Genomic DNA, 27,928 nt, shown 5'->3' with positions numbered 1-27,928 from the left:
GTAAGAATGAGTCAGAGAAACAGAACTTAAACAAATTTGTACTTTGCAAACCCAGAAGACGCCTGTTGGAAGAGCCATAGTACATATTTTAATGTTAAAGTTGAAAAATAAAGGGAACCTTATTCTTAACATTGAAACAAAACTACACTCTGCCACTTGTATGCCCCTCGGCATGCTCAATTATCAACTGACCACACACACTCTAAAAAAACATAAGAAAGATACACTAGAAAATGAAACCACTTACCTTGATCAGTGGACATGACTTCACATATACTGATAGTCTACTCAGGTTTGACAAAATATTTGCCTTTACTCTCTTAATGATCATGTGATAAAATCTCACTCTGGCTTAAAGCCTTTGGTAGACTGGAGATCACACACAGGCAAGCCAGAAGCCCCACCAGGACACTGTTTACTTCAGGGCATTCTTAGACCTTACAGCTCAGACAATCTCATGCATAATATGCCACACCTCCCCCAGAGGAAGGGCTGCCGCAGTGCTGTTCATGAGGCCAAGTATCTGAAGATGGGAGACTTCTATTTATTACGGTAAAAGAAACAACAACGGAGGCACATGGAGGCTCCGAGTGAACTAGAAATACGTTGGGGAATAGGATGGTTTATAAACTGACTAATTCCTTAACTATTAGTAATGTTCTAAAAAAGCCAACATGAAAACTGTTTGTTTCCACTTTAACTGGGTCCATGCCTTGGACTGAAGAGGTTACAGAATCCAGGATTCACAGGCTTCAGATGTTAAAAATGTCATTTTGAATGATCACAAATGTTATTCTGCCACTTTGACCTTCCATTTTAGCACAGCTCATTGACCTTGGTGAGTAAATACTACTCACAGATTTCCTAAGGAAAACAAATTTTATAGGTGATTTCCGAATACTTTTTAACTGGTATAATATTTATTACTTATTTTGTATATCTTTATAAGTATATATCATTCATTAAGTGCTTTAAAATTCCTGATCCCCTGAAATACCAGAAAATATCAATGAAGACATTTATAAAATCACAATGAAGTAACAGGTTACACAGACATCACTCTCATGGTTGGAAATAATCTCTCTAATCCCCTCTTCAGATGTCCACACACAATCGCTGTCACCCTCCAGTTGCATCAAATCACCTGGATGGCGTTTTAAGACATATGTTGCCTAACGCCGTCTCCAGAGTTGAATTCAGGAAGTCTGTGGTGGAGTTCCAGAATTTACCTTTCTGACGAGCTCCCAAGTGACCCAGACACAGCCAGTCTGGGTCTGCACGTCACGGACCACACTTGGAGAGCTAATGGGGCAGAGACTTGCCTGTCTGGACTCTTGACTCACTCACTGAGTCCTAAAGCTCTGGGGCACTTGCACCTGCTTAGGAAATGCTCAATGTCTGGACAGGAGGGCAATGTTCAGGATGAGGTATGACGGGCTATGTATTTGTTCAAATGAGACTCACAGTAACCGCCACCTGCTCATTAGGAAGTGGGGGTTATCAACTTAACTCTTAATAAAGGAAATAGGTTTTACAACTGATCTAAAAAGAATAGATAATTAGAAACATGGAGAGAAGGAGTCAAATAAAGAAGAAATGTGAATTGTCTTTTATTTCCTTTGCAAACTCCACCCATGGATTTGAATTTCACTGCGGCAGGAAAACTGTCTATATTTGATTCCAAGACCACTTAACCTTGGCAAATTACAGTAATGTAAAAAACAGAACACTTCCCTGTCATAAAAATGCCCCAACTTCTGTGCTTTCTTAGCTTTGATGGCAATGTTTAAATTGTACTTTCTTAGCTTTGATAGCAATGTTTAGATTGTAAATTCAGGTTTGGTTTTCAAACAAATAAATAACTTTTCCTTTTTTTTATAGTTAGTATTTATTTTGTGCCAGTACTGCTAGGCACTTTCTATGCAGCATTTCATTAAATTCTCACTGTAAGGTATTAATAATTTATCAGTATTTTACAGACTCTTCTGTAAAAGGAATAATACAGGTAAGGTAGGAAATAGTAATTCCCATTTTGTAGAAGAGAAAATGAGTTTCAAGAGGTTAAAAATTTTGGCCAATAACATGAGTAAAATGACAACCTTTAAGAAACTAAATTCACTTTTGTACAATAAATTAAGATATAATGCAATACACTTTTGAAGTTCTATGGATGAAAGCCAGAAAACCAAGACATGATTTGCAGCTAGTAAGTGGTAATTAAAATAAAGTATAACTATTGTCACCAACTCTCATTGTCCACAAATGGTAAATTGTGATTATATTCAGCATCTACCATAAACTTGTACTAAATTCTAAGCCACCCCAATAGTAGCCAGGAAAGGCTCTTACAAAGTTAAACATGTACTTCTGCACGACCTAGCAATCACACTCCAAGGTACTTAACCAAGTGAAAAGAATACTTACATTCACACAAAAATCTGTACAGGAATGCTTACAGGGCTTTATTCATTGTCACCAAAAGCTGGAAACACCCACTCATCCTTCAATTAGTGAATGGATAAGCAAACTGTGGTAAATCCATGCAATGGCATAACACTGAGCAATAAGAAGGAATCACGTAAGGACACTCACATGTGCATTAGAAAGAAGCCAACTTATAAAAATAGAACTACCCTATGACCCAGCAATTGCACAACTAGGTATTTACCCAAAGGATACAAAAAAGCTGACTCAAAGGGCACATGCACCCCAATGTTTATAGCAGAATTATCAACAATAGCCAAATTATGGAAAGAGCCCAAATATCCATCCATTGATGAGCAGATGTAGTAAGGGGCCCCTGGGTGGCTCAGTTGGTTAAGTATCCAATTCAGCTCAGGTCATGATCTTAGGGTTTTGAAATCCAGCCCCACCTCAGGCTCCACAGTGGGCATAGAACCTGCTTAAGATTCTCTCTCTCCCTTTGTCCCTCCCTGCCCCCACAAAAGATGTGGGGGGTGTGTTTGTGTGTGTGTATACACACAGATACATATATATGCATATACATACATATATGAAATATTACTCAGCCACCAAAAAAAATTATATCTTGCCATTTACAACAATGTGGATGGAGCTAGACTGTATTATGCTAAGTGAAATAAGTCAGAGAAAGACAAACACCATATAATTTCACTCATATGTGAAATTTTAGAAACAAAATAGATGATGTAGGGGAAGGGGGATTTAAAAAGAAGACCGATCAAACTATAAAAAAAACTATAAAACTATAAAATGGACTCTTAAAGATCAAGAACAAACTGAGGGTTGCTGGAGGGGAGGTGGGGGGAATGGGCTAAATGGATGATAGGGCACGTGTGATAAGCACTGGGTATTATATGTAAGTAATGAATCACTAAATTCTACTCCTGAAGCCAATATTACACTCTATGTTAACTAATTGGAATTTTTTTAAAAGATTTTATTTATTTGTCAGAGAGAGAGAGAGAGAACACGCACACAAGCAGGGGGAGTGGCAGGCAGAGGGAGAAGGAAGCTCCCTGCTGAGCACGAAACTGGATGTGGGACTAGGTCCCAGGACCCTGGAATCATGACCTGAGCCAAAGGCAGACGCTTAACCAACTGAGCCACCCAGGTACCCCAACTAATTAGAATTTAAGTAAAAACTTGAAACAAAAAGAAAGAAGCCAACTTAAAAGGCTACACATACATGACTCTATATGACATTTTGGAAAGGAAAGCCTATAGGGACAGAAAATAAATCTGAAGCAGCAGCTGGTGGGGAGAGGGACTGACTGATTACAAAAGGGCATGATAAATTTAAAAAAAAATTTTTTAAAGAGCATGATGGAATATTAGGAGGAGATGGGGCTGCTTTAGATCTTCATTGTGGTGGTGGTTACATGACCATATGCAATTGTCAAAACTCAATTCTACCCTCAGGAGGGTGAATTTTGTTGTATATAAATTATCCTCTAATTTTAAAAATTAAGGAGCAAATAAAAAGCAATAGGCTATGAAATGAATGGTATTACTGTAAACCCAAAACTATGATTTTGGGTATATTCATTGTCTTTCCCATCAATAGCAAAGATAATCACTGGTTCATCTTATCTGTTTCCTGTGATTTAAAAAAATCTTAAATTCAGAAGTGACCTAATTAGTTTCATATAAAGTCCATTTGGGAAAATTGAAGTTTACAATAGTGTATGGCATTTCATTAATTTATTATGATTATTTGTCACAGATATCAGCTCTGAAAATACCCAAAATCAATACTAAACAACTCACAGCTATTCATAAAATACCCTCTGTTCTTATGTGTCTCCTTAAAGAAAGGTTATTCTTCACAAATTGATTGAATAATGACTTAGAAAGTTCTGCCCCACATTCAGATGGTATTTCATAACCACTTGTTTTTTTTTCATTATATTGATCTTGGTTTACTTTTTCTGTTAAAGCCTACTTCTATTATTTTCAATAGCTTACCATTTCTAATGGGAATGATTTAAAACAAAAATTTTACCATGCAACTTGCACTTCCTGAACAAAATTTTTCATCTACAATGTTTTTAAAAAGGTGGTAGATTAAGTTGTTAGACCTGGCAGTTTTATTTAAAGCTATCTAGCACATCATCTGTCATGTAATTGAAAACTTCCATGTACTAATGGCAAAAGTAGATTTAATAATTATTTACTAATAAACGTATTTTGGCAATAAATAGCAGGACAGTTACACCAAGTGAATACTCGTATTTTAGTTTGTTTAGATACAACAATAAGTACTTGTGACTTTCAATTATCAGCTAAGGAGTAAAATCCTCATACTCATTCTCTAATGTTATTTAACTGAGAGGCAACCGCCATTTTCACAGAACAAAACTAATCTGAATCTTTTTTTAAAAAAGATTTTACTTATTTATTTGATGGACATAGATCACAAGTAGGCAGAGAGGCAGGCAGAGAGAGAGGAGGAAGCACTCTCCCTGCTGAGCAGAGAACCGGATCTCAGGACCCTGAGATCATGACCTGAGCTGAAGGCAGAGGCCAAACCCACTGAGCGACCCAGGTGTCCCCAAACTAATCTAAATCTTAACCCATTTTGCCCTCTTTAGTCTTCTAACAACAATCTAATAAAATCAAATAACAATTTGATATTAAAATGATTCCTTTGTTGGCCTAGAAAAACACATTTTAATTTAAAAAGCCAACCAACTGATGCATAATTTCCATTTTGCATGTCTGAGACTTAATGAAGTAAGACCTACATATTTTTGAATATGTGCCAGGTAAATGCTGTGGCTTAAATATTTTGTACCAAATTATTTTTATAGAGATCTTCAAAGAAAGCCTACTATCCCTGAACCTAGATTCTTTAAAAAAAATATGTAATATAAATGTTTTATATTAATTCCACAGTTAGATGCTTAAAGTCCCAACCATACAGCACAGTATTAAAGTAGATAGCACCCCTCAGAACAGAGTTTCTGGATGGATGATAATATAATCTTAGATTACATTACTGTTCACTCTGGGTTCTAATACAACTCCATTACTCTTCTACTTCAGAAGCCCATGGAAAGCTACACATCTTTCTTATGGCATGTGGATAGGGATAGCTTATATATTTTAGGTATATAAAAGAAACATCGTACCTGAAATGTCATAATTCTCTAAGTAAAAATGCGTAATCCTAGAGAATAAAAACACTACTCTCTAACGTAAATTATGGAATTCATCTCCATATCCCAATTTATTGTTTGTCTGATTTTACCACTATGAATTTCCTCCATCACACCACTCATTTCACATGTTCGCTTACACAGCTCAACAGCAAACACACTTTAAGTGGGTGATATGTCTCTCTTTTTGGCCTTTCCCCCCATTACAGTCCCTCTCACATCTGGCATGCTTTTTTGTTTGTTTAAAGATTTATTTACTTGAGAGAGAGCACATGAGCACGCAAGTATGAGCAGGAGGGGCAGAGGGAGAGGGAGAATCTCAAGCCGGATCCCTGCTGAGCACAGAGCCTAAGCAGGGTTCAATTTCATAATTCCAAGATCATGACCCGAGCCAAAACCAAGAATCAGACCCTAAACAAACACTGCCACTCAGGAGCTCGGTGTCATGCTTTTTATCTCATTTAGCCTTTATCTTAATCCCAGGTAATTGGTGTTACCTAAATTCAAAGGAGAAACAAAGTTAATTGATAAATACAGTGCTTCTTCTTTAATTATGATCATTATTATTTTTGCACAACTTCTTTGGGTTCCACTTGATCCATACCTAGTGACTACCCTACCTTGGAAGAGCTGTGCATTTCCTTGAGGAAATCACATTCACTTCAGCAGCAAGTTAATTCTGAGGTTTCAAATTCTACAATCCTCATCTTGCCACCTCCTAGATTCCTCCCTTTCCTAAACTCTGGAATCAACGTCTTCTTTAGCTCTCACAATAGCTTCATTAAAGAACATACACACAGCACTGAACATGATGCTGGACACACACTACATATCCGTTTCACTTCTCTGCTCACCCCTATCGCAGTCCTCCTGCCTCACCCACCTCACAACAGAGTCACTCTTTACAGCTTTCTCGGGCAAGTGCTTGTCCTGCACCGCAGCTCCTTCCCCTGTGTGCACCACAACAATGTCTACCCACAGGGTTCTGGTGCTGAGGTTGACATTGTGTGTGAACAAAATACTATAGCAATTATCTTACTGGATCTAAAATTTCAGTTAGGGAAGATGAGAAAGTTCTAGAGATGGCTGGTGGTGACCGTGGCGGAACAATGTGAACGTATTAATGCTACAGAACTGACTGTACACGTAAAAACAGCAAAAATGGTAAATTTTATGCCATGCATATTGTACCACCATAAAAAGTTATTGCAACTAGAACATTTTCCTCCATGGATTCACGACACTCAACCTCAGCCAGCCTATCTCTGTCACGGCCAATCTAGTTCTTCACGCTTATGAACTCCCTCGCCTACTCTCTACTGCCTGTACCATTCCTTTGCATTCTTCTTTCTTCAGTATCTACTCTGGACAACGGGCCCACCTGACAGCTACAACTCCTCCACTATGCAGAAGATTTGGAAGCATTTCCAGGACTGACCTCTCTTTCAGCTTCACGCTCTCATTTCCATATATCTGCAAGTGATCTCCTTCACTGAAGAAGACTGAACTTTACCTTGAAGGATTCCTGAGGTTTTGTTAGGCAGCAAAGGGGAAGGAAAGGGCCTGATTTCGGGCTGTATGGTGAAGACATCTGTGGCAGATTTGCAAACATTGCTGCTGCTTGCAGAATTATTCATCACTTGCCAGATGATATCCTCTATGGCTACTTACTGGGCTCAGAATGAATCCAAACTACACAAAGGCCCAAGTCTGTCCCCTGCTTACCTTTCTAGACTCATTTCTTGCCACTTTGCTGTCAAAGTATGTTCCCAAACCATGCTCCCTCTATCAATCACCGGCTTTGAGAAGGAAGTCAAGAAAAATGTTTTCTTTCCATAAATTTCCACAGGAACCTATTATTTTTTCCAACTTTGAAATAGCCACACAGCTTCCAGAAAAGCTCCTCTGAGGCTTTAAGAAAATAAAACTTAGGCTTTGCCCTTGGCAGGTCAGATAAAGGGTAAAGTACAGCCAGTTACTTGCTACTAACTTGGGAGAACAGTGGGAGGGATTTTGTTTCTCTCCTTTCTTGATCAGCTGCTTCATCCAGATTTCTTTTAATTACTTGTCTTCCTTTCCTCAAGACCATAATGCACAGCTTGCTGGGGTAACAGCAGCTGCTTAGCCTTTTGTGTTGGCCCAAACATTCTTAAAGGACAAACTCAGAATATGGAAAGAAAAGATAACCTAAATATAACCAGCACCATCCCATCTGCAAATCATCCATTTTTCTTATTTCTTCCCTCTTAGCCCACAGATAACTCACTTAAACATGCAATTTCCTTTTTGATGCCATCTCAGGAATCTATTACAGAAATAAAGAAAACTGCAAAAAAAAGAAAAAGAGTATTAGTCCTTCCAAATTTTAGTAAGCTTTCAGATACCTTTTTCAGTGGTAGGAATGAAGATCAAGGATAAAAAAAGAACTTAAAAAAAGAAAAAAGAAAATGGGCAATTTCCATCATAAGGGCCTTAAATTGATGAATGAGTACATGTAAATTACACATTTACTTGCTTGAAATTTTCAAATTATTATCCTAGCAATCTGTGTATTTTGAACTTTACCAATAATGGTGAAAGAGATTTTCAATATTATACTAAGAATGATAAAATAACCATATGGTCTTTAAGACCTAATACTTTAGTTTGTACTTTAATCACTAGAACTCAAATAATCTATTAGTCAACAGCTTACTGTGTAGCATGACCTTTATTCTCTACATAGAGGACAGAAAGGCAAATGGATCTCGCATCGAGGCACATAACACAAATGGGTAAGAATAGCAGTCTAAAACAGTATGAATTAGAGTTACTTACAGCAACCTAGACTATGAATTTTTCTAAAATTTCAAAACCACAAAATAACTCAAAAACACTGTGCAGATCAAATAAAATTTTGAGCCATCAGTTAGAGGTTTGTTCTGAAATTGTTTTATCCATTTATTCACAAGGAATTTTTGAGCCCTTACATGGGGCTTAATACAGTATACATGGCAGGCTGCTAAGTACCTGGGAATTTTTTGGAGAAGTCTGCACCATCACTTTCAATGGCATCTCATATGCCTTCTACCACACTATTCTTTTCAGTTCCTATGGCCTTAAGGTCTTTCGTATGATTAGGTCTCACTATCCCCTGTAGGTTTCCTTTGAATACTCATTTACAACTGTAATTAAATGAAAGTTCATACAGTGTCCTTGTTCAGCATTTGTCTTTCCTGCCATTCTCAAAGCGTCCGAAAAAAAGGACCATGACTGTCCTGTTCGTGTCTATAGGCCCTCTGCACGCTGGATCAGACACTTAATGCAATCTCATTGAATGGTCGTCTCCTCCAAGGAGTCAAAGGGAGAGCAGACAAGTAGAACAGTGACTGACACATCTGAGGGGGGCCCAGTTACTGCCACGGGGTTAGGGAGGTCAAGATGGGCTTGTTAGAACAGTGACATCCAAACTTTATGATGGCATCTCCCTCTCAGTGTGAAAATTAGGCAATGCACCTTCAAGTGTGGATGTATCCATTGGTATGTGCGTAAGTTAAATGCATTAAACACAAGTATTATGCACTAAAATGCATACTGTAAAATACAAAAATTAAACTTAAGGTAAGATGAGGTAAAGATAAAATACTATTTTTGAGGGGCGCCTGGGTGGCTCAGTGGGTTAAAGCCTCTGCCTTCAGCTCAGGTCATGATTCCAGGGTCCTGGTATCGAGCCCCACATTGGGTTCTCTGCTCTGCAGGGAGCCTGCTTCCTCCTCTCTCTCTCTCTGCCTACTTGTGATCTCTGTCAAATAAATAAATAAAATATTTTAAAAAAATACTATTTTTGAAGGATCAGTGTGATTTAATCTGCTTTGCTTTTTTAAAAATCTTGGTTAAATATTTGATGATCCAGCCATTTGAAACAACAGATCTAAGTTGGTTTACTTCCATACGTGGTTTTGATGACTGCCCCTAGCAGAGGAAGATTCATTGTTCTAAGGGGAAGAAGTACATCACTGGCTGCACTCACTAAATCATGATTTCTAAATCCCATCCATCAATTATGCAAAAGTTTTCCTTGAAATTCTTCTAGTGTATTTCCATCTGCCTTGATGTCTTAGAAAGCGTTACCTTTTTTTTCCCCCTTTGGTCTAAAATCTACTATAACTATCTCAAAGATTCTAAAACAGCTAAAAAAGATCGTGTATTTAAGTTTAAATGTGTATGCAGAAATAGTTTTTTAAAGGAAATTAAAAAAAAAAAAGATACACATATCTATTTTGGTGATGACACAATAATGGAAACATTTCCAAACAGTCCTTTCAAAAATGTTTGTCCATAATGCACTTTTTCCTCTGCTGATTGCAGCTACTTTCTTACTCACTCAACTGTTACCTTTACCTCAAAAGGACAGGTTTTGCTTATTTTTTCAAATATATCTGCTAGGTAAGAACCTGTTAAATATGTACTGATACACTTCTCTAACAGGGTTAGTAAATGCGGAACATTTCTGTTTTCTTACAAAAGAAAAGACAAAGAGGTCTTTGGTCTGACAATTCACTGAAGTATTGTGCCATTAATAACCTATAAACCTGATGTTTACGATGACTTGTCACCAAGTATTGCCAGAATCCCAATACATTATCTAAGATATGTAATCGTCACAATTACATATGATGACATAATCTTGGTCTTTTTAACCAACCATGCCTAAAATTCCAAAGGGCAGAGAAACCAGTGATTCTTCAAATATTTTGAAGATTTTGAAGATTTCTGGGTATGACTCATTCTTCTCATTCCTTCATCAGATGCTTTATCTAGCACTTTCCGTTTTCTGGGCTTTAGCCAATGATACGCATAAATTTGATTAACGAAATCCATGGCCCCCACCAGCACCCAATGTAATCACGAAGAGACAATAATGGATCCAGAACCATCAGAGATTTGAGGAGGATTTGCTTAGTTCTCGTTTCTGGGGAAGGGCTCTTTCCGGAAGAAGAAATACAGGAGCTGGGTGAGGCAGTTACTCTTCTAATCCTATGGGGATTTTGTCATTTACAACTTGTTTGTAGATTTTATTTTTTTGTTTCTTTTTTTAAAAGATTTTGTTTTTAAGTAATCACTACACCCACTGTGGAGCTCAAACTCCCAACCCCAAGATCAAGAGTTGCATGCTATATCAACTGAGCCTTATCTTCCAATCTTTGAAATGGCAACACACAACTGTTGCAGGTAATTTGGGTAAATTGCTTTACATTTTTTTCATTTGTTTTAGTTCAGTTCAGCGATCTAAGTGTAAGCATGGGTTCTGTGCAGAGCCAAAAGCTGGGGACTGAAGATGAATAAAATAGTTCCTGGCCTCAGGAAATCAATCCAGTTGGGTAGAGAGACAAGGTAACAGCCAATTGCAAAATATGTTGATAACAGATAGAACCACAGAGTGCTTCGGGGACTCAGAGGAGAGGAATGCAACTGGAAAGAAAGGTTAACTGGAAGACTGGTAGTTCAGCAGTGTCTTAGGAGTGCGGTAAACACTAAAATTTCTTTGTTGTTTAAAAACAAAAACGTACAACATAGAACCATTTCTTGCCTCAACATTCACACTGCTTCAATATTTTACTACTAAAATATATGTAACAAATTAATTCCATGCTTGGATAGATTTTAGACATTTTACATAAATATAGATATTAAAACAGCCTTTTTCAAAGCAATTGTGCATTTGAGGTAGTCAAACTACTGAATTAGCCAGTGACTAGTATACCAGGTACAGAGCTGCTTCTTCTGAGAACAGAGACTCCTTTGACAATATTCTACGACAAAAAGGCCGTGACAAACTCTAACGAGGGATTGGGTGCTAATTTGGAAAAGGAGTGCCAAATGCTATAATTCTATCAGGTAGCTGAAGGCTGAAGCTACATGAGCTCAAAATCATAAACACTCTACACCTTAGAGCTTTCCAAGTGGTCATGACCATGAGTTGAAGATGTACTCATAAGAATTGGCCTATCTCTGCTCAACGGGGAACCTGCTTCCTCCTCTCTCTCTGCATGCCTCTCTGCCTGCTTGTGAACTCTCTCTATTAAGTAAATAAATAAAATCTTTTAAAAAGAGAGAGATTTGGCCTAGAAGTTGTTAATCATCACAGAAGAGACTCAATGTATGCAATAATCAGAAAGCAGAAAAATAAATCAAGGAAGAGCTAGATTATTGATCATTTTACAGCAAATAATTTTATGCCTATTCCAATTGGGAAAATCAGCTTTACAGAAAATGCTACATCAAGTGTCAGCCCTGGGATCAGCTTACTCTTTAAGGACCTACACTGTTTTCTAATGAACAGAAAGAACATGCGCTCAGTATTACTTTACTTTGGCATAAAGATGACTCCCCCACCCCAAACACACACACATAGACACACACACAATTAAAGGTCCTTGGTTCCTGTGTAGTTGTGTGTAGTTTCAAAAAACTTTAATGTCTGAGAGTTAAAAAAGCAGGTTGAACTTATAGCATAGCTATTAGTATATTTCTGCCACAATTTAACAAACCCACCAAAAATCATGCCCTATAATCCTGAAGTTTTCTTCTCAGAATATTGTCAAGGCCACAAACAAGCAGACTGGCTTGACTTTGCTCTTGTGCAGTTTAAGTTTTGTACCATTTCACTTATCTCAGTAGAAAATGAACAAGGAAAATCTTCTCCAATTTGGCAAACCAATTTGGTTACTATCCTTATCCATAAATGGCCAAATCCCAAATCTGCCTCAGCATCAACCATTAGCAGACCTTAAAATGACTTTTATCACATAATCCAATCCCTGACGATCACACCCTTCAAGATATGACTCAAATTCATTGCTTCCTGCTTAATCCTACAGATTGTGACATCTCCCCTATAAGAACCTCACATCTCTTTCACAAAAGCTACTTGCCTTGTGTATCGTCTCCTAACATCAAACTTTATTTTTTTTTAAACAATCACCACAGTAAACCTGTTTCTCTAATAAAACATTAGGGTTGAAAAGGACTTTAGATGCCATCTAACTCTTCATACATGACAGATGAATCTTCTCCACAGTTCTTGTAAGGGCTTGTCTCATTTCTATTTGAATACCATGAGTGATAGGAAAGTAGCTCTTGAATACACCATTCTATTTATAAAGAGTCTAATTATTAGGAAACCCATCTTTAAGCTTTTCTTACACAATCCATAACACAAAAATACATTATGAGGTTGTATCAGTTACTGTTATTTTACTTAGGACAGATTTATCTTCCTTACCAGATTATAGTTTGAGTCATTTTATATTTGTTTATTTTTTAATATTAAGATTATGGTAAGGTCATTGTTAATCATTTAAAATTTACAGACAAGGGGAGTGGCTGGCTCAGTTGATATAGCATGCAACTCTTGATCTTGGGGTTGGGAGTTTGAGCCCCACATTGAGTGTAGTGATTACTTAAAAACAAAATCTTTAAAAAAATAAAATAAAAAAATAATATCTACAAACAAGTTGTAAATGACAAAAGGGATTTGAAAATCTAGTAGTAGGGGCGCCTGGGTGGCTCAGTGGGTTAAGCCTCTGCCTTCGGCTCAGGTCAGGATCTCAGGGTCCTGGGATTGAGCCCCGCATCGGGCTCTCTGCTCAGTGGGGAGCCTGCTTCCTTCTCTCTCTCTGCCTGCCTCTCTGACTACTTGTCATCTCTCTCTCTCTGTAAAATAAATAAAATCTTTAAAAAAACAAACAAACAAAAGAAAATCTAGTAGTAACTGGTGTTTGGCATTAATTCCCTCTAATATTTTTTTGTGTGTATTATATAAAATGTAACAGTACAGTGCATGCATACTACATTTCATTGTAAGCACATTCTATATTTTTTGAAAACCTGTTTTTAATATTTATGTAACATATAATCTCATGACTAAGTCATAATTCATGTAGCTATTTCCCTATTATGGAACATATCCATAGTTTCCCACTTCTCTCCATTCCACTGGAGCACCTGATGTGAGGAATCATTTACTGGATCACTAGATAACTTACTACTGGTAGATTTCTAAAATTGGGACTGTGGGATCAAAGGACATAAACATTTTTAGAGCTCATGATACATGTACCAGATGTGTTCTCGTATTTGCCTACCCTAACTATTTCCTTTCAACGAGTTTCTGCTTCACAGGACATTCTGAGTAGGTAGATAAGACAAATGACCTCTGTGTTCTGTAGCCACATTTGATGGGATCATGGGTAAGTGCCGATCAATGCTTCGCCATCAGAGTTTCTCTCCAAGGATCGGTATTTGGGACTTTTGTTTCTTTTTTTGGGGGGGGACTTTTGTTTCTGCTGGGCACTGGGACTAGGAAGTGGTGTGACTGAGATTTAGAGTGACCCTGTTTTCTGCCATCCACACAGAGATACAGAAGAGGCTGGTCTGAGGGAGAGAGAGAATGTAACTAAGCCATATCCGTAATATGCCTTGGCTCCAGGCTCCTGTGAGGCCTGAATGGGTGTACTGTCCGTTGGCTCCAGAAGATAGTTTTTAAAAATTATTTCTATACATCCCTCTTTTAAGTTACAGGGTATTCTATCTCCTGCAAAAAAAAATTTTTTTTTCAAAAAAATTTTTTAAAAGGTTTTATTTATTTGACAGTCAGAAATCACAAGTAGGCAGAGAGGCAAGCAGAGAGAGAGAGAGAGAGAGGAGGAAGCATCCTCCCTGCTGAGCAGAGAGCCTGATGTGGGGCTTGATCCCAGGACCCTGGGATCATTACCTGAGCTGAAGGCAGAGGCTTTAACCCACTGAGCCACCCAGGCGCCCCTTCAAAAATGTTTTTGTATTAAGGTAATACATACTATCAAATTGTTTTCCAAAAAATTCTATCAATTTACACTGTCACCTGAAGTAAGTAAGGGTGCCAACCCAAAATATAACCATTCAGGAAATCTGTGCCAGTGTAATAAAAGAATATTTATTTTGTGTATTTCTTTGATTGCCAGCTATACAAAGCTTTCTTCTCATGTATGAGTCATTTGTGTTTCTTCCTTTTTGAAATAACTGTTCATGTTCTTTGACAATTACTACCTACCTATGGTCTTCTTAAAGACAGTAAATCTCAATTCTCTCTTCATTTCTTTGGAATCTTATGATTTCTCTACCCCTTCAGCTACCGCAGTCTTTAAGTTTCCTAGGTTTGGGAGAAGGTTTTTTATTTTTTGTTTTGTTTTGTTTCTGCCTGTTTTAAAGCAATGGTTTTCTAATTAAAGAAAATTCAGCATAGAAGCTATGAATATAGGATTGAAGCCAGAGTGAACAGAGGTTTTAATCCCAGTTTATCACTTAACTATTGGTATACTTGAGAACAATATACATCTCATAACAAGATTAATTTTTTCAAACGAGGATAAGTCCCACTCATCTCACATGTTTGTTAAACATTAAATGAGATGATGAATACACTTTGCATTGCTTGACACAGAAAACACTCCAAGTTAGTACTAATGCAACAGCAGCAATTGTGCTGTAGGTGCATTGAAACTTGCTGAACTAATGTCCTTTGCAGACATAGAAAACGGCTATACGTGAGCAGCACAAACATGGCAGCCATGGTTTAAGTTGTTGAGGCAACCAAAGCTCCTGCGCCTTGTCATCGGCGTGAACTAGAAATCATGAACCTGGTGCTCCTTCATATTCATGCAGAATAGCCCTGAAATGCAAGCAAAGTCAGTATTTCATCTCATGCCCAAAGCAAAGCAGTAGCGATCTCTCTTCCAAACCTAGGAACAAAACAAAACACCAGGCCAAATTCCATTAAAGAATTGATCTCCAAAGCAATGCCTTCCTAAGAAAATTCTCAAGGACTTTTTTTGGGGGTGGGGGCTCTAGACAGGTTTTACTTTATGTGCTGATGTTGGAATCTAAATATCAGGAGTAAGACAGGATGACTGTATTGTGGTGATGATAAGAGAAGAGAAACTCTACCTCCTGTGGATGAAGAAGACGATAAAGATGCAAAAGAAGATTTTTACGCTGCCTCTGATATTATTCCTTCCAGGGTTTCCATCATTTATGCTGCCAGTTATCTTTCTAGACTACAAAACTGGAGATCTAGTCTCAGAATATTTCATGTTCCTCATTCTTTACAGGATAGTAAAAACGTCTACGCGAGCCAAGTTCTGCACTCACAAACCCCAAGCCTGCCTTAGTTCAAGTTCTGCACTCAGCTACTTGCACTTGCCAGACCAGCTCATGCCTCTCTGCTCTTGTTGCCTCAGACTAGAATTCCCAGCCCACTTTACCTGTATCGTCAATCACCTGCTCCTCGGTGCCCTGCATGTCCTCAGTCACCAGCCACAGTGAATGCAACTGCCTGATGAGCAGATAGTTAACTGAGCACCTGTGAGCACAGACCACGTCTCATTAAGTCCTTCATCCAGAAGCTAGCAAGGGCAGATGAACATGCAAAAACCGTCCTTTTGGAGGCATAGATGGTGGAAAGGATTTTACAAGTGTATACTTCTCTCCAAACCTCATCAAGTTGTAGATGTCAAGTATGTATGGCTTTTTGTACATCACTCATACCTCAACGTAGTTTTTAAAACAAAAGTGTTTGTTGAATAAATGAATATGTGAGATGAGTGAATGGATGTGAGGGGTGAAACTGATGGGAGAGATCAAAGAAAAACTTACCCTATAGAGAGAAGGCTAAACGTACGTCCAGTCTTTCACTGCCAAACAGGAGCAAATATTTCAATATTCATGGGATTATTCACCCATGCCCCTAGAGAACATCAGAACTATCACCATCATCTTTAGCAGCTAAAGTGTCCATGATAACCCCATAAATTCTAACAATGGGAATGCAGGATGAGAGGGGTTAAGTAACTTGCCTAGAATAACAAGCCTAGACTTCCAGGTGGGCAGTCTGAGTCAGGCTGCCTGTGCTCTAAACCACTGTACTGAATGCCTTTCCCATGCTAGCCCACTAAACTCTGACTTGGGAAGAGAGCATATATTCAGTAGTAAGTCCTGAAGTAAAGCCAACACGCAATATGCTTTTGAAGCACTAACTGAACACAGTATGATCCCCATAGGCGCTCCTTAATTTTCTCCTGAATGAAGTGGCGATAGCAGCCTCCCCAACCACTCCACTAGTTCATGCTGGCTTCTTATCATTTGTGTCTCAGCTTTATGAGACCTCCCACATAAGCACTTCCCAGTTAACCAATCTGAAATTTGCTGCCCTAAAATTCCTCAATACATCACGATTTTTTGTCACTACTATTTGAAATTAACAGTCTTCATTTATTTGTGTACTGTCTTCCCCTTCTACTATATACTTCTCATTAAGTCCTTTTCCTTTGTGTTCTGAGCCCCACCCTCCACACTTACAATACTGCCCAGTAGAGAGTAAATGTTCAATAAATGTTTAATGAGTGAATGCAAGGTTAACACTGATGACTGTAACATACCAAAGAAAGAAAGTCTCAGTAGGTAGCACAGAGTGGTCCTGGGCAAGGGGAAGCAGGTGGTTGGCATGGTGGGAAGCTGAGAAAAGGGGTGCCAGATCAGTAACCACAGGCTGTATGTCTCCAGCAATGTTCAAAGAGGATGCATTAGCCCACATCAGAAATAAACTAGCCACTAGCCAGATGACAAGTGTGCCCTCAAGTGGAACTGTACTTGTCCATCAGGGTATCCTCCCCCAAGGCTCCACCCCCACCTGCTATGCACTCCGTAATCACCAAGCAACACTCTGATCATCACTTTACTTCTGCCACAGATATGGACACAAGGAAGAAAACATGCAAACTAAAAAACACAAACATCGAGTTGGCTTGAAAGTTTTAGTTCTCATTTAATTGCCTAAACTTTTGGGCTGCCTGGGTGGTTCAGCCGGTTAAGCGTCCACCTCCTGGTTTTGGCTCAGGTCATGATCTCGGGGTAGTGAGATAAAGCTCTGCCTCAGGCTCCATGTTCAGTGAGGAGTCTGCTGGTGATTCTCTCCCTCTGCCCCTCCCGCCTCTCTAAAATAATAAATCTTTTTAAAAAATGCTTAAACTTTGGGTGCCTGGGTGACTGAGTGGGTTAAGCATCTGCCTTCAGCTCAGGTCATGATCTCAGAGTCCCAGAATGAGCCCTGCATTAGGCTCCCTGCTGGGCAGGGAATCTGCCTCTCCCTTTACCCCTCATCCTGCTCATGCTCTCTTTCTCACCCCGTCTCTCTCTCAAATAAATAAAATCTTAAAAAATAAATAAAATGCCTAAGCGTTTTAAAAACTCTTTCTCATGACTTTGGTTATTGAGGAACCAGCTTTCAAAGCTGTTCTTCCTCTGGACATACTGAAAATTGCACCTGTGGGACTTTATGGTGACAACCCAATGTTCTGCTCTTTACATAAGGCTTCAGTGTAGGAAGTCAGTTGACTTTACCCTGTATCTTTGCATTCAACATGCAATACTCAATATTAGCTATTTCTGCAACTCCAATTTTGTGACCTTGGATATGTTTCTTAATCTTTATAGGTCTCTGATTCTTTTCTGTAAAATGAGAGCTGTGAAACAAGATGATCCTGACAGATCCCCAAAATAGGTAACAATATGTGAAAATTACATGAAATTATGTGAAAATAAATAGCAATATATAGCAGGAATCTAAAAAAAAATCCAATAAATTCCATCTGTTTGCCTTATGGAAAACATACCTTGCCTCATGATCTTATTAATCTGGATTCAGGACCAGAAAACTGGTGAAAAAGTAAAAAGAACACAGGATTTACACAAAGAAGAAGGAAGCAAAGGAGGGAAGGAAAGAAAACAGCTCCTTACAAGGGAAGTCAGTAACTCAACACATTTGTTACAAAAGAACAATTAGCCTCAGTGTGGGGGTTATTTGTAAAATATGGAACTTTTCTAAGAATAAGGTATTGCTAGACACCCTCAACCCAACTCCATCAAGCCTCCTCTAAACCTAAAGTGTTGGCAACTGAACCAGAGTAGGATGTGCGTGCTACACAAAACCATTCCAAAACATGCAGCTTCCACAGACCCATTCATTGCCAATTGTTACAAAGTTTGCCTTCTACAGAAGCAGAGCAGGAGTTACAAACACAGAGGAGGAAGCATCTCAGAAGAAACAGCCTCTGATAATCAAAAATACAGCACACTCATACAGAGGAGCATCCTGTCAAATTCAATGTTTGCGCCATAGATTTTGGGTGAGCTTGCATCTTTCACACACACACATTAGATAGAGGCTTTCCATCCCATAGGTCTATATCTAACACAAACACAAAATTTTACTTGTGTATAAAATCCATTCACTCTAAGCATTTCTTGAAACCACAGCAATATGGAATTGTTGGAGAGCGTAAAAGAGAGCACTTTTCCATAAACCTGTTTTTAAATGTCATGTAACATGCAAACAGCATCAATACCAAGGACATGTGAACACAGCATCAGCAATGACAGCATCCGCAGTTTCTTCTCCACATCAAATCCCTAGTGTTCCATCATCTCAGACAGCTCAAGGGCCAAATGGACCACGGCTGCCCAAAAGCATTAGCTTCAAAAAATGGGATTTGAAAACTGTACTCCCAAAGCAAAGAGACAGACTCAGTTTAGAAGTTACAAAGAATGTGGCAATAAAATGCAGGAAGAAAAATGTAAGCATTTAAGTGCTATTTATTACCTCTGCAGTCTACCTGTTCAAATGTAAGTCAAGTCAGGCAGCATTCCAGTATAATGTGTCAAAGGAAACAGCAGAAGCACTTGCTTGCCCTGTAGTAGTGGTGGGTTGATTTGCTGTCTACTCAGACTGTTCCGGGTTTGAATCAGTACAAGCTATTTATTCAGAGTTTCCAAAATACATCATCTACATAATAGTTTCATAAGAAATAACTCTGAACCAGGGTTAACAAACATTATAAAACTGCCTTTTGGTAAAATCCTAAGTTGTACTGAAGGACTGAAAAGTAGCATGCCATCAGTTTGAAAAGTTGGAAGAAGGCTCAGAAACCACAAAAATCTAGTACCTACAGGTAAGGACAGTGAGAATCAGAAAGCTACACCTGGCAGGAGACCCAAGAACAGAGTACAGTCTGAACTCGTTACAAGACTGTGGACATGATGCTGGGTCTCACTCCCAACAGTGTTCGTGAATGGAGACAAACACCTCACCGCCTGCAGTAAGAACCACCAGGTCCCAAAGTCATATCCCCTCAAACGAACTCACATAGTTCTATGAACGTGCACTCCCGTCCCTCGGGTATGCTGGTAGGGATCTCAAATGCTCCAGAAGTGTCCAGTCCTATTCATTAATTTCTGAAAGAGCAGCCTTAGGTTTCACGTCCGTGGTTGACAGAAGAGGTTTTCAACACATTTAAATATGCTTGTGGCTTCACTATTTCTTACTCGGAAAACTCAGTCAAGGGTGATATTAATAAATATGCTTACAAGTGAAGATAAATGACTAAGTGCCTGCCAATATCCGTAAAACGCCGGGATGAATTCTGACATGGATACCCACTGAAAGCAAACACAAACTTTTAACTTTAATTCGGTAATGATAAAAATGGTAAAGAAGTTCACAAACACTAGAGAACTTGAGAAATACACAGATTGATCCAGCCTCCCTCAACTGCTCAAGCAGTTGTGCTCAACCACACCCCAGGCCCACGGATGCTCACACACGCTCATTTACTCAGAGCCTTTTTCAGGTTTTTAAGATAATGGGTAACTAAAGCAACATGAACATCCTAAATATGGATGTTTTTTGAATATTTCATTTCCTCCTTAAACTTACAATGCTTGTGTTTTTATGGGTGAAAATTTCACCCCAGTAATACAAGATTAGCCTAAAATTTCTTACAGATGCTAAGGAAAATTTCAAGCAGAGAGACATTATTATTGAAAAAGATGCTTTTTAGAGCAGGTATATACCTAATTTAATTCTTCATAGTAAAAACAGTTCAAATAATAATAAGGTATATAGATCAGTAAGTGCAAAAGAAGGTTAGGATTTTAAAGTAAACTACAGTTAATACCAAGAACCCACAACTAGCAGTCAGGCCCCAAATCCTGTTCTTGAAGTAAGACCATGAGTCCTTGACCAATACAAGGTTATCTAATTTTATAACTATCATTTAAAAAAAAAAAAATCAAACAAGGTAGGGCCTATTAGCAATGACCTTTTCTAGCTCTCCAGGCAGCCAATGACCCACTGACATCAATGTCTAAGGTGACAGCCAAACAGCACAATTAGAAGGACTCCAGCTGCATAAGTAAAAGCTTTTCTTTGCAACCCTTCCTATAGCAAATAAAAATGGCAGACCTAGCAAGACTCAGAGAGCCCTTGGTACTATGGTTTAAATGACAGAAAAACACAAAAGGAGTATCTGGAGTATAGACAGCACTCTTCTTGTTTTTCACTTTTATATTTTAGGACGCTGTTTTGGGGAAGGGGATACAATGCTGCTTTACAAAGGACATAGAAGTCCCTTGTTTGAGCTACCAACCTCTTAGCCACACAGAAAAATGTCAGTCATCCATTTGTTAGCACCAAAATCTCCTTCGACTGCTTACAATATGCACCACACATTTTAAGGGGCTGTTGAACCAGAAAAACAAAGGAAGCCCTTGAAAAAGAAACCGAGCTCCCTAGCGCTGCCCCTGCCCTTATCACTGTGCCTGCATGCCTGCCGGTAAAGCACGGTCACATTGTTTCCACATGCTCAGGGCCCTCGAAACTTGTGCAAAAGCATTGCAAAATAAAACTGCATCAACATCCATTTCAAAACATGAGCTAGTAGTGGTAGGTCAGCCATGTGGGCTAGAATAATCCTTAAACCATAACCTACAAATGTCCCTGACCTGAGACATTTTCTTATTGAACGAACAGGCATAGGAACATGCTGTGGCCATGGGCGTATTTCAAAAAGAATATGGGTATAACTCACTCTCAGACACCATTAAAAATGACTGCCTCTTTGCCCCTTTCAGAGGTCATAACACAATTTCACAGGCACAAAGCATTTAAAATGATTAAAACACAATTCTTTCATTTTTTCCATCAACATAAAATTGTACAGGCATTATTAAGCTGCTCAGATTCAATACAAGAGAAGTGTATAATGCTGGAGATGTGTTCCAGAAGAGCTTCTAGCTCCGGTTCCTGGGACCACATGGAGATAGTGCCCCACACCAAATGTAGTACAAACTGGATACACAGAACTGGGGTTACTTACCTTATAAAAGCTGGATGTTTTCCTCTTGATTAGAAGTCACAAATGGTTTAAGTAAAACTCCCTTCATTTATTCTTCCAGCGAGCCAAATCTAGCTTCCCATTAACCCAGTCCATTGCAGATAATTTCACACAGCACACGCTTCCCAGTTCCCAGCCCAGCAAGGATAATCACATTCCAGCGGGGAGTGAACAGATGGTGGATTCCATGGTAACCAGCCCTCCTAAGGCGATTGGTAGAAGTGTGTGACTACAGCTTATTGGGTAACAATCACTGTCTTTGTGCTCCAGCCTTGCAAATCCTAAAGGAAGCAACATATAGCCACTCACATGCGCAAGGGCTTGCCTAGCAGGTGTTTGGCTATTTAAACAAGGCAATGCAGGCCAATTAAAAGCTTTTCAGCGAATCTACCCTTGGTGGTTCAAAGTCCTAACGTTTCAGATAATGTCCACTGCTCATTCAGGGAGAAAGGTCACAAGCAGCTTAACTTGAGTAACAGAAAATAACACTTGAAAGTTAACTTGAAAATTCAAGATAAAGCAGTCTAGAAATCTAAGCTGCATCAGCAAATCGTTTTCTGATTTGCAATCCACATGAGAAGTGGAACTGGTTTTGTATTTAGATTTATTTTAAACAATATAACTTTTAAATTTGCTGAACTACCTTAGTTTGAAAATAAGTTTTCAAAACCAATTGTTTTATAAATGTGCACCTAATCATTTAAAAAATAAGTTGTATATATTTATTTTTACCGTGTTTGTGGATTTTGGGGGTTGAGGGGAAGGCTATTAAATTTAAACTTTTCATTAGAGCCTCACCCAATTATGGGATTGAAATCTCTTTGTTAGGTGCTTCCCACAGGTTTAATTTGTTTCTGCAATCATGAAAGTTAAATGCTGGGTCAGCAGGGAAACAGCTTTCCCCTCAACCCATGGAGCTCAAGAAATCAGAGGGTAAGTCCTTGAAGGAGCAAAATGGCTGAAAACCAAGTACAACTTCACACCAAAACCAACTATCAGAAGTAACGCACAAATCTAAAACAGATAAACTCCAAATACTCCAAAAATCCATCAGAAATAAATTTTTAAAACAGCAAAGAAATAATTAGGATAAGCTTAAGTAAAAAGAAAACAAAACTTGTACGTTATGACTAGAAGTAGGTATTAATTGCCTTCACAGTTACTTCCTATCTTAAATTTAGGAGTTCTTTTCCTGGCAAGAACATAAATGAGACAAATATCGAAAGGAAAGAGACTAAATTATTTGCAGATGATGATTCTATCTTAAAAAAAAAAAAAACAGAAATCAAGTAGGCTATTATTTATAGTACCAGAAGCTCAGTGAACTATCCAATAAATCAATACAATTCCTTTAGAAGAGCAAAAACTATCAGAATACCAACGAAAGGGGAATTAATAACAAGGGCAAGGCAAAGTATACAATTCATCAGAATAGTAGCAAGAAATTTGTGTGAACTACCTGGGGGAAAAAGAATGAATTCTTACCAGAAGGGGTAAAGGAAAATGAAATGAAGACACCTAGTATTCTGTTGAATAGAAATATCTATTTGAAAGATGCCAAGTTTTCCCAAATTACCGTAGAGTGTAGTAGTAAAATTTCCAACATACTTTAGAAAATAAATTTAACAAAGTGGCTCTAAAGTTTATGTGGATTTCAAAAAGATGAAAATACCAAAGAAAATTCTATATGAGATAAGTAATAATAGGTAAAATAACTATACCAAGTTTTTAAAACATGCTATAAATACAACATACTGATACCTCCCATATTATATCTCCAGGAAAAACCTCTTTCTCATTGAATTCCTACATCTAATTACCTATTCTGCCTGGATGTTTAATAAATATCTCAAACCTAAGTCCCCCAAACTCAACTTCTGATTGTCTCCCCAAACCTGCTCCTCCTGTATCCTTCCTTGTTTTTGGAAATGGCAACTCCACTCCTGCAATCCTTCAGTCTAACACCCAAGAGCCCACCTCCCAGCCTTCGCTGACACATTCTCATCCAACCTGACAGTTCATGTCATGAGCTATTTCTTCCAATCTGGCCACTTCTTACCACCTGGTCTCCTTAATAACTTCCTAATTAAACTCTGCTTCCATCTCACCTCTTACAGGCTACAAACCTAAACAGATAATGCCAATTCTCTTCTCAAAACTGCCACTCCCATTGCACTAATACAAGTCCCATTCTGTGTGACGGCTTAAAAAGCCCTTGATAATGGGGCCCCATCCCATTAACTCACTCAACTCCTTTCCTACAACCTTCTCCTGCCTTCCCCAAGCTCTCCAAGCAGTCTGACATTTTGTCCTCTCCTCAGCACTTTCTCAGTAACTGGGACAGCGATGGTGTTTCCCACAGGCCAGTTATCTGTACACATCCCCCCAAACCCCACCAGACTGTGAGCCCCTCAAGGCCAGGGACTTCCACCATGGACTGTGTGCTCCCAGTGCCAAGCAAAGGTCCTTGTATATCACGAGCACTTATTAAATCTGCAATGAGTAACAGCTTGCTGCAGAATTTTTTATTCCAGTGCACCTTCAGAGACAACCTAACAATCTAATAATAAGTGAATGATTACACAAGAATGCGTGTTTGATGGAATATCATGTGGTTATTAAAAATAAAGTCACAAAAACGAGGAGAATGATGATGGCATATTAATAACAATATACAATGAGTCCTTAGTATGTGCCAGGCATTGTAATAAGCACTTTACAAATATTTTATTCAAACTTCACAGGGACTTTAAAGTAGATCTTATTATCCTTGTTTTTTAAGTGTGGAAACAGACTCAGAAATTCAGCTCGATGCCCTATGTCTCAAGGCTAAAATTTGAACCTCATTTGTGGCCAAAGCTTGGCCTAAGTCATTATTGCTACACTCCCTCCTGGAAGTAAAAGGGGAAAAATAAATACATAACTGAACACTCGCTATGAACAACTACATAAAAAGGAAAAGATTCTTAGGAACAAAAGCCTAGGCTTACCTATCTCAAAATTATAAGAGCAGTTGTGAGGAAGAAATATTGGTGATATTGTCCTTTCTTCTATTTTCCAAAATTTCTAATATCAGGAATGATTACTTTCTAAAAATAATATTTATTCCTACTACACATCCTCTTCACTATCTATGTTCTTGGGTGGATCTACTAAGTAGCAAGTCACAACAAAAAAAATCTAAAAATAACTTGACTCACAATTTCTTGAGAATTGATTCTATGGGAATTCATGAGAAAGAAAAAACAGTGGCAGATTCAAGAAAGGCATGTCAACAACAGTGTCCTCTTCAGAACCATAGTCAACTCTGGGCACTCTGACATCGTCTACAACAACAGCACCTCAAGCCACATTGCCCAGAATCTAGTAACAGGACCTCCAAATGTAAGCTGTAGGGCAGGGGGCAGAGCCAACAATCCTCAGAAAGGTTCTCAAAGTGAAAAAGTGTTGGAAGCAAAGAGGCCCAATAATTTATCTTCTTCAGATGCTGGGCGGGCAACATCACTGCCCAGAATCTGTTAGAGTAGCGACTATGCCAGCTAAGGGAGGAAATAACCTTGTGAGCATAGTTCTATCTCCCTTCACTATTGAATGTACCTGGTTTCATTCCCCCTTAGTCAACCTTTATCTCTTTCTTAGCATGAAGTTTTATCCGGGAAGATACTCTTAAGTCAGAGATCCCCAACCTCTTTCAAATTATGGAGCCCTTAGCCTCTCAAGGCACTCCAGGCCAACAGACATCCCTAACAGGCTCATTTACTTAGTGATTAGGTATAAACAACTTAATAACTATTTCTGACCCAGCAACTTAGCATCATTTGAAAATGCAATATACAACATTCAGAAAAAATAAATTTTTCTAAGATTTTACTTATTTGAGAGAGAGAGAAAGAGCATGCACACATGTGCCAGTGAGGAGAGAAGCAGAGAGGGAGGGAGAGGGACAAGCAGACTCTATATTGAACATGGACCCCGACTTGGGGTTGATTCCAAAACCCCAACACCATGACTGAGACTCTGACAGAGTGAAACCAAGAGTCGGATACTCAACTGACTAAGCCACCCAGATACCCTGAAAAATACTCTTACTCCACTCTTAAATCACTATGTCTACTTACTAATGGCATGTGGGTGCCTGTTGGGTTTGGGTCCTGCAAAACCTCTCACACCACAGGATCTAATAGTAGACCTTGCCATCCTCTTTCCTGCTTCACATGGATTTTTAACAGGTATTTGCTTGTTATCACAATAACCTGCCAACACCCCAGCGCTGCAAAACTTGGATGTCTCCTAAAGAAATACAGTTCAATCTAATACTAAAGCAGAAACACCTAGAGCTAATGGTTCCCACAGTGTTTGATAGATGTCATGGTGCTTGTCTAGAAATGTTAAAATGTCCAGCAGGCAGCACACTCCAATGAGCTAGGGAGCTATGCCCTCCAAGCACATAAGCATAGGGACATATTTTGGCAATGATGTTTTTAAGCTCTTAGATTTTGCAGTGCCCCATGACAGAAAGACTCCCTGATTAGAAATCCAGAAGCCTGGACTGCCTGCTTAGCCACTCATGACATAGGCATGCCATTTTGTCCTCTCTATCCTGTGCGCTTCCATCACAAAACAAGGGAGCTAGGTTAGATCATCTCCAACATTCCTTCTCTTCTGAAACAGTAAGAATGAATGTTGGAGGAAGAGGGTTCTTCCTCATTCTTACTAGTTTCGGAGGAAAAGGAGAAAGGGCTAGAGCAGCCAGAACAAGTATTTTCCAGAAGGAAACCCAGACTAAAATTCATGTGTGCCATGATAAAGTTTTGAATGTGAGGTGTTACTGAAGTACCAGGTAAGGCGGTAAGTGGATCCCACGTAGGGCACACTCTGAGTGACCCTGTCACCAGGGCCACGCTTTCAGCACTTTCTACTCTTAATGAAACTCCTCTGGACAAAAGATTTGTATGATTAAGTGACTGGATATTGTCAGGGTTGGAGTATGACAATGAAACAGATTCAAATGACCTATCCTGATTAGAAATCAAATTTATCATCTCTGCCTAAGCAGCACCAAATTAAACAACAGCACTAACCAGGTACAGACACTGAAACACAAAATACAACATTCATAAAGAGGTGACATTTTCTCAGATATTTATACCGTGTTACCAAGAATTTTGTATTCTTAATGAACATTCTATTTTTTTAATTTGACTTTTTTTTGCAATTAGTTTTTAAAACAATGGTTTAGAACAAAAATGTAGGCAAAGGAAACAATGGCAAAAGCTTTTGCACAGCAAAGGAAACAGTCAACAAAACCAAAAGACAGCTGACAGAATAGGAGATGATATTTGCAAATGACATATCAGATAAAGGGCTAGTACCCAAAATCTATAAAGAACTTATCAAACTCAACACCCGGGGAATGAAAAATCCAACGAAGAAATGGGCAGAAGACAGGAACAAACATTTCTCCAAAGAAGACATCCAAATGGCCAACAGACCCATAAAAAAGTGCTCAACATCCACGGCATCAGGGAAATACAAATCAAAACCACAAGGAGGTACCACCTCACACCAGTCAGAATGGCTAAAATTAACAAGTCAGGAAATGACAGATGTTGGTGAGAATGCAGAGAAAGGGGAACTCTCCTACACTGTTGGTGGGAATGCAAGCTGGGGCAGCCACTGTGGAAAACAGTATGGAGGTTCCTCAAAAAGTTGAAAATAGAGCTACCCTATGACCCAACAATCACTACTGGGTATTTACCCTAAAGGTACAGATGTGATCCGAAGGGGCATTGCACCTGAATGTTTATAGCAGTAATGTCCAAAATAGCCATACTACGGAAAGAGCCCAGATGTCCATCAACAGATGAATGGGTAAAGAAGATGTGGTATACACACACACACAAACTCAGGAATATTACGCAGCTATCAAAAAACCTCCAAATCCTGCCATTTGCAATGACATGGATGGAACTAGAGGGTGTTATGCTAAGAGAAATAAGTCAATCTAAGAAAGACAATTATCATATGATCTCACTCCTAAGT

At 38.7% G+C, this 27,928-nt stretch overlaps 1 protein-coding gene across 6 annotated transcripts in view; it reads right to left on the bottom strand.

The window, feature by feature from the left end:
- Positions 1-27,928, bottom strand: part of FGD4 (FYVE, RhoGEF and PH domain containing 4) — a 202,084-nt gene that overhangs the window by 94,278 nt on the left and 79,878 nt on the right. The window contains exon 1 of one of the 6 annotated variants that reach the window (XM_044228928.1): positions 19,858-19,876. The exons of 4 other annotated variants lie outside the window; for them this stretch is intronic. Coding sequence is in view for 1 of the 2 variants with exons in the window: in XM_044228925.1 (XP_044084860.1) it covers positions 248-263 (16 nt within the window). In the remaining variant the exon portion in view is untranslated. Of the gene's footprint in view, positions 1-247; positions 455-19,857; positions 19,877-27,928 lie in introns of those variants that run through there. One more of the 6 variants, XM_044228925.1, reaches the window with a different exon arrangement.

This window comes from Neovison vison, chromosome 12 (genome assembly GCF_020171115.1).
Source record: "Neovison vison isolate M4711 chromosome 12, ASM_NN_V1, whole genome shotgun sequence".
NCBI lineage: Eukaryota > Metazoa > Chordata > Mammalia > Carnivora > Mustelidae > Neogale > Neogale vison.
Note: the sequence above shows the minus strand (reverse complement) of the source record. Positions and strands in the feature narration are given on the sequence as shown.